The sequence below is a fragment of the Apostichopus japonicus genome, chromosome 9 (assembly GCF_037975245.1).
Source record: "Apostichopus japonicus isolate 1M-3 chromosome 9, ASM3797524v1, whole genome shotgun sequence".
NCBI classification, from domain to species: Eukaryota; Metazoa; Echinodermata; class Holothuroidea; order Aspidochirotida; family Stichopodidae; genus Apostichopus; species Apostichopus japonicus.
Window position 1 is genome coordinate 18,476,318 of NC_092569.1, and position 18,280 is coordinate 18,494,597.

The 18,280-nt window shown below is 35.9% G+C and overlaps 3 protein-coding genes across 4 annotated transcripts in view; 2 read left to right on the forward strand and 1 right to left on the reverse strand.

Moving 5' to 3' along the window:
- LOC139974237 (fibrinogen-like protein A) overlaps positions 1 to 18,280 on the forward strand; it is a 77,452-nt gene that overhangs the window by 2,225 nt on the left and 56,947 nt on the right. The gene's annotated exons all lie outside the window — the stretch shown is intronic.
- On the forward strand, positions 6,161 to 10,757 carry LOC139974231 (fibrinogen-like protein A). Its single transcript, XM_071981236.1, has 5 exons — positions 6,161 to 6,424; positions 6,747 to 6,804; positions 7,040 to 7,218; positions 7,978 to 8,248; positions 8,828 to 10,757. The coding sequence occupies exons 1-5, from the start codon at positions 6,329 to 6,331 to the stop codon at positions 9,160 to 9,162; spliced, it is 939 nt and encodes a 312-aa protein (XP_071837337.1). The 5' UTR covers positions 6,161 to 6,328; the 3' UTR covers positions 9,163 to 10,757.
- LOC139974225 (uncharacterized) overlaps positions 12,325 to 18,280 on the reverse strand; it is a 29,304-nt gene continuing 23,348 nt past the window's right edge. For both annotated transcript variants that reach the window (XM_071981231.1, XM_071981230.1), the window contains exons 3-8: positions 17,900 to 18,069; positions 17,066 to 17,330; positions 16,257 to 16,471; positions 15,696 to 15,998; positions 14,689 to 14,956; positions 12,325 to 13,105 (exon numbers count right to left, since the gene is read on the reverse strand). In XM_071981231.1, the coding sequence (XP_071837332.1) occupies positions 12,861 to 13,105; positions 14,689 to 14,956; positions 15,696 to 15,998; positions 16,257 to 16,471; positions 17,066 to 17,330; positions 17,900 to 18,069 (1,466 nt within the window). In that variant the 3' untranslated portion in view covers positions 12,325 to 12,860. The remainder of the gene's footprint in view (positions 13,106 to 14,688; positions 14,957 to 15,695; positions 15,999 to 16,256; positions 16,472 to 17,065; positions 17,331 to 17,899; positions 18,070 to 18,280) is intronic.

The window sequence follows — 18,280 nt, forward strand, 5'->3', positions numbered from 1 at the left end:
GTTTTCAGACGACATGTTAGATCCCAACGTCTAATCTTAGTCGTTAATTTTGGTGCAGGCTTTTCGGTTATCTCCTGTAGTAGTCAGGTTAAGGTTAGGTCTAGCCTACCATAACAACATACGGTAACAGAGGTTGCATTGTACATAACATTGGGATTTGCGGCCCAGTCTAACGCTCGCTATTATTTAAGTATTGCCATATTTACATCATATTAATTACAACACGATTTAAGGTTGTCATTTTGTTACTTGGAATAAACATCAGTACTATAAACGTATCTATCACCTCTTCACCCCCTTTTTGTGGAGAATTTTTAAGGATATTTATATATATATATATATATATATATATATATATATATATATATATATATATATATATATATATACGTATCTATCACATTGGAAGTAGAACAGCCAATGTTTGGTTTTTGCAGAGCTTTCGAGCAAAAATGCTCTTCTTCAGTGCAAAATCACCTAAAATGAAGAGCTGTACATATCAGTTCCACAAACATTTATAATCCGTTCTACTTCTTTGTTCCCTAATCCGCTTTCCGTATAGTCCATTAGTGCCACTCGTATTTATCTAACGTCACACTATGTTTGTGTTACATATGTGTACTTTCATTACAAAGCCAAGACTTGCTTTATCCATACAAACACACACACAAATAAATAAATAAATATATATATATATATATATATATATATATATATATATATATATATATATATATATATATTTATATATATATATATATATATTTATATATATATATATATATATATATATATATATATATATATATATATATATATATATATATATATATATATGGGCTAATCAATTAAATACATTAAATTAAATTGACCTTACATGGGCATAGCCTCGGAAGGCGTAACACTTTGTTAGCCCAATATTACCCAAATCTTAAATATTTGAGCGTAAAGGAGAGTGTTTAATAATACCGCATCTAACCCATGGGTGAGGGGACGGGCATCATTATAAGGATAGGGGAAACCCCAGCCCCAACCCCCTTTGTACCAATACAGATCCCGTGTAGTGATAGAAATCGAATCTTTCTCATGTGTTTACAGGTTATCATGGACTGCCGTTGCAAAGGAACAAATTGTTCAGTACACGTGACCAGGACAACGACGGCTGGAATGATTACAACTGTGCTGAGCGTCATATGGGTGGATGGTGGTATAGCAATTGGCATACCTTTCGTGTCAACAGCACATGCCAAAACGCGTGGACACATTGTGATTATTTTGCAACTGGCGATGGCTATGCTATTTGTTCTGTGACTCAACTGAATGGAGTCTACGATAGTCGGGCTCGTGGAACGAACATCCACTGGACCAACCTTGATGGAGACGAGAACGACTGTGGGATTAAATATACAGAAATGAAAATAAGGCCAGTGGGTTAGTAAAAGAGGAAATCAGTATATGGCTGTAATGGAGACAGGGAGGGTACAGTATAGCGGATTTACAACCAACCAACCCCCCCCCCCCCTTTCTCTTATTTACTGAGGAAACTCGTATCTTCCTACAGTGTTATAACATATAAGGACAACGAAAACGGGAGCAAACGTTGTATCATCTTAACACTGGGAGCATTTTTTATTTTCAAGACTCGGGTTCAGATGTTCAAAGTAGGTAACGTGGATATTAAGCCATGTGATAGTGCAAAAATCTGGGGGTTCATCTTGACAGCAACATATCAATGGACATTCATATTGGAAAAGTTTGCTCTAGGGCGTACCATGAACGCTATAATATTCGTCAGATCAGAAAATTCCTGGATAAGGAATGTACTAAAACTCTTATTAATGCTTTGTAATTAGTCATATTGACTACTGTAATGCACTCATGATTGGTTAACCTGATTATAAGCTTCGAAGACTTCAAATGGTACTTAATGGAACCGCTCGGTTGTTTTACGCTCTTCCTACATGTTGTCACATTACTTTTACTTTAGTCTCTTCATTGGTTACATGTACAGCAACGCATTGAATTTAAATTAATCTTGCAAGTATTTAAATGTTTAAAAGGTCTTGCACCTAAGTATTTATGTGATATGATCGCGGTGAAGTCTAGTTCTTACTCTTTGCGCTCACATTCTAAAATCACCCTGCATGTTCCTCGTATCAATCATAATACGTTAGGCAATATGGCTTTTGCCTACAAAGGACCTCGGTTGTGGAGTTCACTTCCGGTGGAATTGATGTGTATTGTCTCCTTGACCCCGGATGCTTTCAAGATAAAGCTAAAAGCGTATATGTTTAAAGCTTGCTTATTTGATTGACCTGACTGGTTGGCTTTTTCTTTGGTAAGCACTTTTGAATGTTTTGTACAAAATTAGCGCTATATAAATGCATATATTATTATTATATATATTTATATATGTCAATATATATATATATATATATATATATATATATATTGATATATTGATATATATAAATAAATATATATATATATTTATATATATATATATATATTAATATAAATATATGTATAAATATATATTAATATAAATAAATATATATAATAATATATATATATATATATATATATATATATATATATATTTAAATACGTACGGTATATTATAAAGAAGATCCAAGTAAACTCAAAAAAATGTATGACAGAAAACCAGAGAAATAATATATGAGTCATAATTGATAAATTAGGATTATTGCTTTAGAAAATAAATTGTAAGAGTTTCGGATGAATGGATAGTTCGACCACTAAGCCACATTGATTCTACTGATGTAAATGTGCATTACACACTTCTATAATTGACAATTAGAACTTATTACGTATTGTATAGAGTGCAACTCGGGTGCTTTTTTATCTGACAATGTACAGAATTACAACAATTTGAGGGGAGCTAAGTCGTGCCTCGACATACCAGAAAGTTCCATTTCTATTTATACGCATTCAACAAGTGACAACCATATCCTTTGTATGCATTATATAACCATGAACTAGTGAATTAAATAGACTTCAATTAACTGAAAAGTGTCACGGTTGTTGTATGAGCTAAATCTCTCCGAACATTAACCTTCCTTAATGCTTTTCGATGAGACAATCAAACAAATGTCGACACTATTATGCCAAATACATCAAACCCATCAACCCTCATCACCTTGAAATGTGAAATATGTACTTTTCCATACAGAAAACAAAATTCTGAATATTCACGAACTTAGAAACACAATACAACTTCAGCATATATGTATAAATCAAGTTTATGCCCTCATCCTAAAGTTTAAGTACAGCCTGTCCGGATGAGTTATGTTTGCATAAAGCAAAGAGATAAAGGAAAAGTGTTTTTCAACGTCAAAACGGTGCGAAAGAGTCAAAGTTATGTGTGAAAATGATTATCATAGAATATAAGGAAACTTGTTGGCCATTTAGCCTGCATGTCATTGTGTCCGTATGAAAAGACTGCTATAAACTGCAGTAGGCTACTGATTTAATTAATTCACCATCATTGTGTTTAAATTGAAAGTAAAATAAGAACATTTGAATAGTTTGCAATGCTTCATAAAGGCTTCGGTAGATTTTTGAACTATATTATGGAGTGCACTGAGCTACAATTTTGTATTGGATAAATCGATAAATAATAACCCGCAGCGTTTGTACCATGAAACGATTAAAGAGTTTACATCATGAAACGATCAATACTATTTCGAATTGTTAACGGTGTCATGGCGGTATTTATTGAGCTTGCTAGAAGTCATGCATTGCAAATTATTTAACTTCTGTCAGGCGAAACAATCTACATGATTGCCTAGCATCTAACACATTTAACTGGAGTCATAATTCTATCTGAGTAACAGTACTTTCATAACGTATTTTTTGTGGAGTTTCTGAAATTGGACAACCAAAAACTCCTAACGCCTGCACACCCCACCTAATAAGAACCATGATAGATCATGCTACAGTGTGATTGTGGGTTGCGTGGGTTAATGAAACTAATTCATTAAACACGCATGAAGAAACAAATGGTTGCTTTAAGTTTCCAATTTCACGAAAAAAAAGTAAACAAGAGGCCAACAAAAGCTTCTATCGACATCACCTTTCTAGATTTCACTTTACAATCTGACAAAATCAAATGCGATGATTTTTTTTTTATATTGCATCATTCATTGCTAGTAAGATACTACCGAGTACTTGGATCTACATATCTATTACAATATATTATATTAAAAAAAAAATGTTTATTCTTGAATAAAACTTGTGGTGCGTGTTCACGCACTTTCGTGATTTTTTGTTTACTTCCTTGCGTGATGCTTTATTGCACTTTTCGTTAAGTGTGAAATCAAGGAAGTCATTAAACTGAACGTATTTCCAGCAAATATTGTGTAAAATCAAGAAATTTGTGTTCCAAGAACCGTTAGGACACTGTACATATATTGTCCATGTCTAGCTGCAGTTGTTCTACCCTGCCGCAAACGAGACACTTCTCACTTCCTTTATTATTGTCCATTCCCGTTACCACCGTTTCGAGGTAATTTTCACTATAACAGCAGCGGTGAATCTTTCTGCACCCATAACATAGATAATGACGGATGTTACCTAACCTGCGCCGTGATGCAGCGAAGCGGCTGGTGGCTCTTCCATAAAAAACTGTTACAAATTGCTATGGGACTAGATGTTGCCATTTCCGGTACAGGAATTATCCCCGTGTCGATTACTTGCATTTAATATCATCACACTTGTTAATTAATGATAATGATAATAAATTATATTTATATAGCGCTTAATACAGCGTTTCAAAGCACTTTACAAAGTAGGAAAGAGACACAGGAAACCAAGAAAATAAGTGAACTTGGAATCAAACAGGAATGTTTCAAGTTGTCTCTTGAAAATAGAAAGTCACGAACGTGAAATGGGAGTTTGTTCCAAACAGGAGGCACAGCGTCAGAAAAGGCACGGCCGCCATAACGAGTGCGGGTACGTGGATCAGGAGTTTATAGCAAATGCGCATGATAGGAAGATCAAAGCGTAACTGTAGTTGACCGACGCAAATGAGTAAGAAGGTCAGTGGTATATTGAGGGGCAAGCCCGATGATCGCTTTGTAGGTAAGAAGTAGGATCTCACACTGGATGGGCAGAAAGACGGGAAGCCAATGCAAAAAACGGAGTGCAGGAGTGAAGATCAAACTTTTTAGTGAGTGAGACTAGCCGCGCAGCAGCGTTCTGAATTATCTGTAGGGGAGCTATATGAGAAACTGGCAAATTATGCATACAAACTGTTGTAGTAATCCAGTTTGGAAGAAAAAAAAGCGTGAACCAGTCGTTTAGTTGAACCTTGATCTAGATACCTTCAGAATTTACCATTGTTGTAAATACCATACGCAGCTGAACGACAAGAGTTTCGAATATGGGTGACATCACAATAATGTCGGGGGAAAATTTGCGGTTTTGTTAATAGATATAAACACAGTGTTGATAAACTTATAGCTTTATTACTTATTATCAACAGTTTTGCTTTTTTATACATCAAGAAACATTGAAAAGGAATTGTATATCGAACTATTTGCCCCCACTCCACCCTCAATATCAATTCCTTTCGACATGGGGATTGTGTTCATCAGTGCGTGTGACAGTTATGAAGCTATAAAGCAGCAAGTACCTAGTTCAACCACACAACGTAACTATATCATTAGGGATAGAATCTGCAATTATTTCATCGCGTTTTATTTGACTACCACGCATCACAGACCTTTACAGGGGAAAAAACCTGTTCCCCATTTCAGCAATACAAACATTAGACATATCAACTTCACCAACTCCCATCGCACCAGTGCAAATGTTTCTTAATGACTTTTTGAATTACACTAACAACAGGGAAACATTCTCTCGTAGCTGTCTGTTGGCGAGGAGGTGGAGGAGGGGTGGTGTTAGGGTTTGATTTTTTTTTTTTTTTGTCAGAGGCTTAGATCAACGTTGTTCTACTTCTGGCAGTAGATCTTGCTTGCCATGAAAGATAATGGGTAAAGTCTAGTAACATTTCATTTCCTCGTTCATATCAAATGACAACACGCCAAGCAGAGTAACTAAAAACAACGGGAAGCAAACGAAAGTGTAGGTTGTGCAGATATGATATATAAAAGGCCTCTCTTTCCCTCTCTATGCTTGCACGGAAGATGACGTATAAGGAAATAAAGTTCTCATTCGACTACTCAAAATGTATATTAGATGCCAACCTTACGCATTTACGAGTAGAACGTCTGTGACAAATCTGTACGCGGTACACTGAGTCATTTGTATTGTGCGTCTAAGAAGTTTGAGTCTAGCATTAAGTATGATGGTAGTGCCGGCGTGGAATTCTGCATTCCTCTTCGTATTGGTATATCCCTCCTTCATGATATTTGTATTGTCAGCAACAAGAGGCCAAACGGTAAGTATTAATTCTTTTTGAAACATCTTTTTAATATCGTTATGTTCTTTCCACTACAAGTAATGAGCTAGGTTCCTGTACTTTCTTAAAGTGGTACCTATGGCTGTATAATCACCCCAGAAACAAAGAAATTATATTCGTTGTCTTTCCCGTCAAGTTTGCTGTTGTTAAAGGAATTGAATAAAAGGGTTGTTTGGTTGCTATTAAAAACTTGTAAATCAGCTTTTCGCATTAACATTAATTTTAAGTTTAACTGCTATCGAATATAGGAACACCATGAATACAACCTGTTAAAGTATTCCGTTATGTTTATTTCTGATAGGTGAATCAATTAAAAGACGAGAGAGCAAACAGTTACAGGAGTAGAAGAAGCACGGAAAGTAAGTAGATACGTGTGTGTAAATGAATGTAATTAAATGTACCATACTATGTAACAAAGAGTAAAAACAGAACGGTATCATTGAGTAATGTAAAATCCCGGATCCGCCCAAGTTGGATTTTGTTTTGTTGTGTATGCTGTCAGTGTTATACGTGTTATTACTTAGGGCCTACGTTCTATGTGTCATAAATGCTATATTTTTATTTGTTGTACATAACCCACTAATTTTCTCATAGATGGTTTTTCAGAGGTCTACTACCGTCAACCTACTTTTCCGAAAGATTGTCATGAAATATTTCATGACACGTGTGATTGGGAAAATGTGACGTCGGGAGTGTATCTGATCCAGCCAACTGATTCTTTGGAACCCTTTCAGGTTTACTGTAACAATTCAATTGACGGTGGTGGTTGGACAGTGAGTATGACCCTTCTTGTCCGTCTTCGATTCAGGAGAGTAGTTCTACATATCACACGATCAAGGGTATTTTGGCTTAATTAAATCTCGATGGAGAATTGCCTTCAAATCATGCTTACCCTTCAAATGCATCATTTTTACAACATGAAAACGTCAAATATTCTTTCGAATCTGGTACGAAACGATCGATTTAGTCAATTATAATACAACGACTCTAGATGACAAAATATTTTGTCGGAAATGTTTTTCAAAAGAAGAAATGTGAAGATATATCGAAAGAGAATTGAAGCTAATGAAGTTGCTCACGTATGAGCTTAATAAAAAAACAGGAGGAAGAATGTTCCACTTCGTCAACCCTACACTACCGCCTCTGCACCCTCCCCCCCCCCCCTCCCCTACATTCACCAACATATTGGAAACAGAACGTCTCTTCTTTTTCTAAATAACATTGAACAGAGCGAACGAACTTCGATACCTACAACGTCCATCTTGAAATTAGTGTTTCACAAAATTGCTTCGAATAATTGCTTATCTAGAAATTTATTCTCATGTATCTTATTCTGTACGGTGACACTTTTCGGCATATGCCGATTAAATTATTCCAAGATATATATTTCCCTTATTAGCTTTTTTTTAATATCAGCGTAATGGCATGGATACTGTTAATATCATAATGAAGTAGAAAACAATGGATTGAAATTACTTTTTTATTAGATTTCATACTTCTATACATGTTTTTTCTTTAATTACTTTATTCAGGTATTTCAAAGACGAATTGATGGCTCGATCGACTTCTACCGAAACTGGAACGATTATACCCAAGGTTTTGGTTTCCTTCATAGAGAATTTTGGCTCGGAAATGAGAAATTATCTTTCTTAACAAATCAAAACGATTATAGTCTACGAGTCGATGTAACTGACATACACGGAAACTCTTACTTCGCAAAGTACGAACTTTTTCGCATCAGCGATGAAAATGGCAAATACAGATTGGTTAATATTGATGATTACGATTCTAGCAGTACAACAGGTAACCATCATCACGGATTAAGCTTTGTAAGCATTTCGAATGAAATGTGCACCTCTGTTTTGAACACATAGGCACGTAAGCGCAGGAAACAATGAATTTTCGACCAATTTGCGAGTTTAGAGGACTGGTAGTTGCAGTTCCTGCTGAATCTCGGTAGCGGAATTTTAAGGTTCTGCTGTCGAAATTATACTAGCGTTGATCTTTGCTATTATTCGTAACATATGCGTTGGATATTGATTATTCATAACCATGTTATCAACAACAAGAAAAAAATCTATAAACTAAAGATTTTTTTTTATTCATCAATACTTTATTTTATCGTGCATATTGTACACTAGTTGAAATGAGTAACTAAACATGAAATGAAATGTAAAATATTTCGCATAACAAGATAAGAATGTAATGGAAATGTAAATGAAAGATTGCAAGATTAGAGAAGCCTTTTTTAATAAAGAAGATAATCAAATATGTTGGTGCTGGTGATCTCTATTTAACTCAAATTTAGACTACTTTTTTTCATCAGCACTAGGTACGCATATATTATATAGATTTATGTTCTTTAATCATATTTTTTTTTAGGTGACGATAAACTGAGCTGGCATAAAAACATGTCTTTCAGTACATATGATCGAGATAACGACAACTGGACCGACTTCAATTGTGCAGAGAGACACAAAGGCGCCTGGTGGTTTGGAGAACTCAACGATGACGAAGCATCTGGTTGTGTTACAGAACATGGTTATTGCGAGAGGTTTCCCAATGGTGATGGCTGTGCTGAGTGTGGTAATGTTCATTTGAACGCCGATTTCGATGGGTCAACACGCGGAACCAACATATTTTGGGATTCTATGACAGGTGATGATAACGATTGTGGTTTACATTACACGGAAATGAAACTACGGCCAAAAATTTAGGGACCAAAAACGACGACAGTTTTTTTCCAATGCGTTCGTAAACGCGCTCCGTATGAAGTTATTATTGAACTGCTAGTTGTTAGCATATATAATATGAAAGACACTCGATGCACATTTTAGAATAGAAGTAAGTTTTCTAGGTGTAGCAGAAACAACTCTTACCTTGATTCCTTTTTTTTTATTTTTTTTAAACGCGCTACGTGAAGGACCTCGTCCATTTTGGTAGTCTAATGTAGTACATTATTATGGAAATGGACGAATTTAACGAGGATTTAACATTTCCTTTTTAATGTTTGAAACATAAACGTAAAACGTAAAACGTAAAATAAATAAATATATATATATATATAAAGCAAGAGAGGGAGAGAGGTGGGTGGAGAGACATGTGAAGGCAGAGAGAGACTAGAGGTTTCCATTGAACATTTAAACTGCTAATTGCTATTCTTAATTATTTTGTTTTATACTGCGGACATAAGTTCCTTCCCTGTTGAACTGATAGCGCCAATGCTGAATTATATACGGCTGCACTCTATGAAATTCCTCTTCCTTCTATTTTAATGTAAACTTGAAATAACATCGTTCACCAAACAAACCAAGGAAGGAAGCTTCGAACCTGACTGAATGCCAATTGCTTCCTTATTCTTCTTTCTAATTCTTAAATCATTCCAGTGAAATAAAACAAACACTTCATCTCATGTGTTTTTGTGTCATAACTTTAACATAGGCAAATTACACGCTCGTCAGTGAAAGATAAGTTAAACGTTCAGGTAGACCAAGAGCATTTCCTCTTACTCAGTGCAGTATGGAGTCTATATACCACTGATGTAATATGGGTGATATTGTTCATTGAAACAGTTTAAATTAATACACTTATCATGTATCTCTAGTCAAATAAAAGCATCATTATCAGAATGATTGGTGCACATCACCAACGTAGATATCTTAATAGCTGCAATTAATGTTGGCTTCCCACATGTCAAATTGATATCTCTTCGGAAACACTTGAAAAGCCAGATTGATCGTTTACTATAACATGAGACAAATACATGTATAATTCGACTGCAGACGTGGCGTTTTTCGCACGTATCATACCAATCCCTGGAATTGCCCAGATAATACCTATTCGTTATACCCTCCTCCCAGAATATACCAATTCGTGATATCCTGCTCCATATTCTTTCAAACCCGCGCACACCTTTATTTTCAAACCTTCCAGAACATGAACAGAAGACGGATAAATTATCTTTCTTAGGTGGCGCTGTGCATAAATAATGCTTGCAGCCGTTTCAGCGACGGCAAAAATTCGCATTATGCATGTCATGTACGGTACTATGTATGCATCTGTCATTTGAAATCACATGTATAAATAATAGGTCGGCTAAGTCGTCACTGAAGGTTTAGTGAACATTTCTCTCGTTGAAGGTATTAAAAGTTACATGGATCATACAGGTTTCTTTAAAACTATAGTTGAGTCACCTCGACAATGTGTTTCTTACTGTTCTTTACTAAAGAAAGGAATATCCTGCTGCATTCCTCAGATCAGGAATAGTTGCAAATGCTTCTCTATATGTAATAGCTCCCTGCTTCCAAAACACGTTCTTGGAGTTCTTTGTAACAGTTTGATGTTTCGGTTATGAGTTTCAACGGACATTCCGCTTTACCAAATATATAATTGTAGTCCAGTCCATCTTCCCGACAGGTGATGTCAAAAGCTTCCAGGTGCCATGCATGTAGCAGTAATGTCTGTGTTAAGCTTTGGCTATGATAATACAAAGAAATAAATACATAAAATAGAGCTTCTCCGTTACCTCAAAGACAACGGAAATTGCACCCAATCTGTTACTCTGCTTACCAAAAGATCTTACTTCCTTCTGTCATCCCTGTATGTTGTGCTATATATCTGTATTATTTATTTAGTCCCTTGTAGTTTCTGTTACTTTGTCATTTAGCCCCTGGAAAAGATCCTGCTAGGATGGAAACGTCAGGTCCCCTTACTTTAACATATTTTTTTATACGGGCTATTTAGTGGATACTCATGAGTTTGCTAACAGTTTTTGTCTTATTATGATACCTGTATGTTGTGAGAATGGCTTATCGGTATGAGGTTGGTGTCAAGGGGTCTTCCGCTGAGAATGGGATTGATTATCATCGAGAAGCATTTCAAAATTTTCTTTCATGGCCCTAACGGACTTTCTTACTACGGGGTTCACCAGCTAAAGGTCCGCTTGGTTTACGGGCTCGGGGGGTTGGGGTGGGGACTTGAGCGTTATCTCTATTAGCTCGGTTAGTAACCCGGGTCAGGTATCTGTGCCGTTGTAATCCCGAAGGTAATTGCCGGGGGATGGGGTTAATTGTCCTCGAGGTATTTGTCCTCGGGGTGTATGTCCGGGGGTAGTTGTCCCGGGGGGAATTGTCCTCGGAGTTATTCGTCCTCGGGGGTTTTTGTCAGGTGGGTGATTGTCAGGGGTAACATGTCCCGGGGGTATGAGTCCGGGGGGTTAATGTCAGAAGGGGGTAGTTGTCCGGCAGCCCTGATTTTAAGTGTTTAAACTGACTAAATTCCAGTTGGAAATCGACTGCATTTTTAGAACATTCGTCTAATGGTTATGTTCGTGTGCAAAGCTTGCTTCAAGATTTATCTCCCGAAAAAAATAATTAATCTCGTTCTGTGTTCACTTGCAATGCGTCTTATGGTTTAAAAATACAGTAAAGAACCAATTTTACCACATATGTGAAAACCGCATAGTAGGTATCGGCTACTCGAGTCATCCAAAGACATTTACCAAATCTAATATTTTCTGTTTTAGAACTTAACTCAAAAAAATGAGTCTTCAAGATGTTAGTCTACCAACAATACAAAGAGGGTTTACCATATATTAGGGAAAATAACCGTCAATAACAACAAAATCATGGTGTCAACTTAAATGGCAATGATATGTTTTGGTAATTTCTTTTCTATATCAGAGGCCCTGTAAAACACGTGGATGAATTTATCACCATATTCACACACTCAGGCACAAACCTCATCAAAGTAAAAAGCATTCTTTGGGTAACTGTTTTTTAGCTAAAAGATAGCACATTTATATCAGTCAGTAAATGGTTGTTGGTGTTAATCATTTGACAGAGAGTATGATGAAGTTATATAAAGAAGAAGACAACAAATCATAATTTATTCTTTATTTGTTCATGATTATTTATTTTAACAGATTTGTCACATGCCAAATTGGTTGTTATTCAGTATTGTCAAGTCTTTACCTCACTAGTTTATCTTTATAAAATCGTTATCCACAGTGATTCAGAAGTGGCCAACACGCAACCTTTCCCAATGAAGTCGAACATTTATCTAAATTCTAAATATATTCAGAGAACTACTACAATTCCCTCATGGTTCTATTACTCTTCAAACGTTTCTGTAAATACAAAACCTCGCTAACTCTTTTGTCTTGTCCTGATAGTTTTTTTTGTTATTTGTAATACTCTGGCCAGCGAGGTTCATCGAAACTAATGCATCGAACGTACAGAATATTTGAGGATTTTAAATCTTTACAGTAGGGTAGACTTTAGCACAAAACTAGTTGCATTATGGAATCACTGTTGAATTAGTTACTCACATTATAAGTTAAGGACGATTTGTGGACGAAAAACATCCACAAAATGTATTTTGTACGTCTTGTTCGCTTGGTGTCTTCAAAACTTCATCAGGTTCGAGGCCGTATTTTCATTTCTGTTGACTTTATGTTATAATAACCACCGGGGAAATTATACCAATAGATGGTAAAAGATCCAGTGTAAGGTGCATTGAGGTCACAATAATAATAATAATAATAATCGTACCACCATGCACTACTAAAATAATCGGCATAATCATAATAAGAATAACCATCGTTGTCCTCATCTTGTGTAGAGAATTCAGCACCATTGTGATAACGCATAGCGTCGTAACCTAGGTAAGGAGAAAACAAGAGTGTATGAAATCATGAACAGTTATAGAACAAAATGATGGCGATAATTGATTACAATTTGATAGTATTATAAAATATTGACTGGTCATTTCATGGAGCTATTAATTATTAAAATCTGACAGTTTGCTATCCTTATTATCTTTCTCTTTTTTGTTGTACCCACGAGCTGCACTCTGTATGAGTTGTTGTGTAATATTGTGACAGGGTCAAAACATGTAATCGCGCATACATATTAGCATTTTGAATGCGTAATGCTAGATTGAGGACATACGGTGTGTACGGTGAGTACGATGTGGACATATCGACTGATATTTTCCTCCAATTTTTGTTAATGGACTAATATTTTGTAGGCAAAAACACACCCTTGTGTGATGATACTGTGATCGTGTGTTCGGTATAGCTATCGTCATGAGCCACTGGAGGTACTTGACATAAGACATCGGTTGAACACGTACTTGTTTTTCGTTCATTATATAGAACTAAAGGAAATTATTATTTTTTTATATTATAATTGTTCTGTATATCGATGATGGTGTGACATTACGCCGGTTTTTATTTACTTCCATTCGGGATTAAGTTTTCAGTTACACCACTCTGGATAATCTAAAATGAATAACCTCTCTCCCTCTTGATAAATCACTTTGCTATATCTAACCATTGTAAATCAAAGTTACAATATTTTGGAAGATGATATCGCTAGACTATTGGTTTATTGTTTTCCTTCTGACATTGGAAAGCTAATTTAAAAATGACAGGTTGCAGCCGTTACAGATTAAAATTACAATGTTCTCCCAATCACAAAGAGGATATTTCATATCAAATTTTTATGTTTACATTTATTTCCCCTATATATATTTTTTTTTGGGGGGGGGAGATAAAGGCTGCACTGCATCAACATTTTAAGAATCTGATAGCATCATCTTACAACAGCACACCTAAATGGCCATATCCATTTGACATTTGTGATCGTGGAGCTCCATGTATTTTACTTCACACTTCTTGCTGGTATTCCCTGTCATATACACTGGGTTGTTACGGTATGCTAAAAAAATACATATGTTCAGCCTGGCCAATTCAATTTGGTGAGAAGCTACGACGAACAGTGACATTTAAAATAAATATCTTCGAGGTTTATCCATCATTCGCCCGATCTTGGATGCATCCAGTCATCTCGATGCAGTGAAATTATGTTTAATTGACGTTGTTACGTACAATGACATGTTAATATCATCGCCTAGTTTAATATACAGCACATATAGCTACTATCGTACGTATGATATTGCTTCTTTTTAATTTAAGGTTAATAGTGGATTCTCATTGGAGTTTTTGCTTTCTCTGTCAATCTTTAAAGCTTCTAGCTTGTGGTAGTTAAAGTTTATAGCGAAAACGCCAAAACTAAAGACCTTATATTGCTAATCACTTTGTCATTATCATGTAGTGAGTACACATTTTTCATATAACCGCTGAAAGAAGTCCTCTCAATCATAGGTCATTTAGCTATAATAGTATTTGACTACCAGACACACCAGATTATTAATGTAGTTGGGAAAGAAGAAGAACTCACCTACTGTACTGGAAGAGTCATAACCACTGACGCTGAGTAAGTAATTAGTTCCCTCATTGCCTACGCTGAAGGAACTGTACTTAGCATAGTAATGTTCTCCAGATTTGGAAACAAAATCTATTCTTAGTTCATATTGGGTTTGGCTCGTCAACGCTGCAAGTTTGTCATTGCCAAGCCAGAAATTTCTATCGATGTCGCCGAAACCATCTTTGTAATCGTCCCAGTATAAGAAAAAGTCGACACTACTATCAACACGGCGTTGAAAAACCTGTAAGTTCAGTAAATAAAAGAAGGACTTAATCATGAAAAAAGCTGGTTATCGATCTCGAATGAACGGTAACTATTTTGCTGCAAGGGTTATCATACATTTTCATCAACTTGGTATTAATGCAGATGCAAAAGTCAAAAATATTTCATTGCTTCTCCAACGGTACAAGTGGAGCTTGTATTTTCATGCATATGATGAAATGAATTTAGGATCGAATTTCGATTTGGATATCTCTTCATTCAAAGCAGTTTCTTTTTAAATAACCACGCACAAGACATGTCTAGGCAACTACAATTGTACATTAGTAAATATAACTCCATTAATCAATCGCTATAATTATCGTCTATATAGTACGAAATATACATGACTTTCCAATTTGATCGAATATAATCTAGACTTACTTTAAATAATACTTATGATAAAATAAAGAAATATTCATACCAGAAATGTTTCCATGATACAGGAAACACAAATCAATCAAATTGATAGACCCTCAAATCCACTATCCCAGTTCCCTTACATTAAGACAGGAACCGCTTTAGACTAAGTTTCAAAGTTAACAACCTTTTTGGTGAGATTTAATATATTATAGCGTCCATATGGACCACTGTATATCCTTCTATAATCAGTTGTGAACTTGATAAGAAGTGCAACAATGGCTACGATATTTAAATGAATGGAACGTTACCAATATTCATCCTTGAAATAACAACACATGCATGGACAATCAGTTACGTACCAACCAGCCTCCTCCATCTGTGGCATCGCATGTGACCTGAAATGGCACATCTTGCCCAGCTGGTTGTATACTTTGGATGCTATTTGATATTTCTCCTCTAAATCCACCACAGTCTGGGGAAGTGGCTTGAGTACACAGGACTCCGTCCCCCGTGTACCCTGTGTTACAGTAACACTTTAATATACCTCGTCGTTCCTCACAGTTAGCATTGGGACTGCACCGGTATGTATCGTCACAGCTTAACAGACCGCTGTTGCAAGAACATCGTTTGGTACAAGAAGGGTTCACATATACTTCACCTTCCTAACGAGATAAAACGGTGAGCGTTTCAAGTAGATACATGATACTAATATCCTTCAATGGGAATACTCAATGTTTCATGTCGAGGCATTATGAACAGTTATAGGTGACATTCCTTCATAAAATTAGAGCAGCTGCAGGGTAAAGGTTTTACGTTTTAAAAATTTATCATTTCACGCACTATAATAACTGTTTTGTTCCGGCTTTTCTTCTCATTGTAAATTAGTTTGATACGTAAACATTTAGGAAATGGTATCTTACCGCTAGGACTACTCCTTGGCCTTTCTCCGCTTCCTCTATGAAGCAACCACAGTCCTCTCTAGGTATACAGTCTTCCCCGTCCATCAAGAACCCATCGGGACAAACGCAAGTGGGTGTGCTAGAGCATGATTCGGTGCATGTAGGATCGGCGCATGAACCTTCGCATTTACACCTGTTGAGAACCTTGTTGGTGGGACACCACTCGATGCATGGGTCTGGAATAGTAATAACGATTAAGTTACGACATCAAAAAGGAAAGCCCTATGCAAAGTGTACGATGATCTTTGATCTCAATAACACATCATGTTCATAAATTATCATTTGATATTGTATAAAAATGCGAAACATGCTTCACAGCTTAAATGACATATCTAAATAAACCAAGGAAATAAATAGCAAACCGCTCTCTGCCCTTACTAGATGAACAAAATACATCGATTTATGAAGAAACTATGTCTGAGCTAAGTGTTTGATAGCAGTGGCGAACAACGTGCTCATTAAAGTAAATTTACAGGCTGCAAAATGAATATTAAATATTACTACGAGCTCATTCATCTAAAGATACCTTGGTTAATGGCATGGATGTCAGGTTGGTTCAGGTGGGAAGTATATCGTTAGTAAGCGAAACATTCCCGCTCTGTATGGCAACGCAGGTCAAACATATTAATATCATCGAATTATTGAAACATGTGTGAACAGCAAAAATCGCAATATTTTAATTTCACTGTTTAACGGTTAGCAAACATATTAAATGTCACTTCGGGCGAGAAACGTGTCCAGTTAAGAAGTGTATCAGTTTAATAACCCACCTGTTGTTCCGGTATACTCTCCAGTGCTAACCAGTTTGTAATGACTGAAGCTGTCACTGATGCGGAAAGTTTCATACGTCACGAAGAATGAACAACCGGATTCTGTAGTTATATCCATGCGGAGCTGATATTTCCTCTGATTGGTGATGTAGGATATCTTCTCATTGCCGAGCCAAAATTCATGAGAAAGGAAACCAAAACCGTTTTCATATTCGTCCCACGTACGATTGAAGTTGATTGAACTATCCTTTCGTCTCTGTATGACCTGTTGAAATCATTTGAGACATAAAAATATCAAACTGATTGAATTGCAAGACCGTTAGTTATTAACTGTAAGACTAGTGTGAAACAAAAGAAAGGCAGAACTATACTGAAACATGGAACAAACAACCTGCAGGAAGAGAAGAATGAGATAATATAAACAAATTAAAATCACTTACAAACCACACCAAATGTATATTGATGCGAATACTATATAAATATTACCAATATATGAGTTGTGTCATCTTCGCCAATTTAGTATTCTTATTGAAGTCAGGAATATGTGGAAAGTATTGAAACGTATTGGAAAACCATGTAGGAATATAAGTATGGTGCAGACTGCTTTTGCGAAAGAGCATGACAGATGATTCGACCAACCTCTTTTTGTAAGACATAAATATTGTGTAAAGCTTGCCGAGCCCAATGTAACATCAAACTTATATTATTACATCATAATAATATGAAAAGTTCTGTAGTATGAGAAATGTATTATTTCAACAAGAATAATTTCAATTGTGGTGACAAATCTTGCAATGTAAATACAATATTCACAGTATAAAATACAACACCTACCGTCCATCCACCATCACCTAGACTGTTGTTACAAGATACTTCAAAAGGTTCAGGATAGCCGTCTGGTTTGATGACGTAAACACCATCGTTTCTAGACGATGGACATTGGCTTAGCACTTCATGGCAGTCTCGTGGATATTCAGCACGTTGGTAGAGGAAAAACGATGACGCTAAAAGGAAAAGGTAACACAACATAAGCATAACTTACATCAAGCTAAGAGGTTTCATAACTTCGGAGACACTTATTTGACAACAGAGATCATATAGCCTACCTTTATTGTTTACTTTGTCAATGTTCACAACCACTTGCGTCATTTCCTGATCACGTTATAAAAGTTTGGCATGGCCAATTACGAAGATATGATTTTAAAATCTAGTTAC

What these genes read in the sequence shown, in the direction of transcription:
- LOC139974231 (XM_071981236.1), top strand. Translation starts at nt 6,329, where the DNA reads ATGATGGTAGTGCCGGCGTGGAATTCTGCATTCCTCTTCGTATTGGTA. An exon ending in CAGCAACAAGAGGCCAAACG is followed by an intron (nt 6,425 to 6,746) that starts GTAAGTATTAAT and finishes TATTTCTGATAG; the next exon opens with GTGAATCAATTAAAAGACGA. An exon ending in TTGACGGTGGTGGTTGGACA is followed by an intron (nt 7,219 to 7,977) that starts GTGAGTATGACC and finishes TACTTTATTCAG; the next exon opens with GTATTTCAAAGACGAATTGA.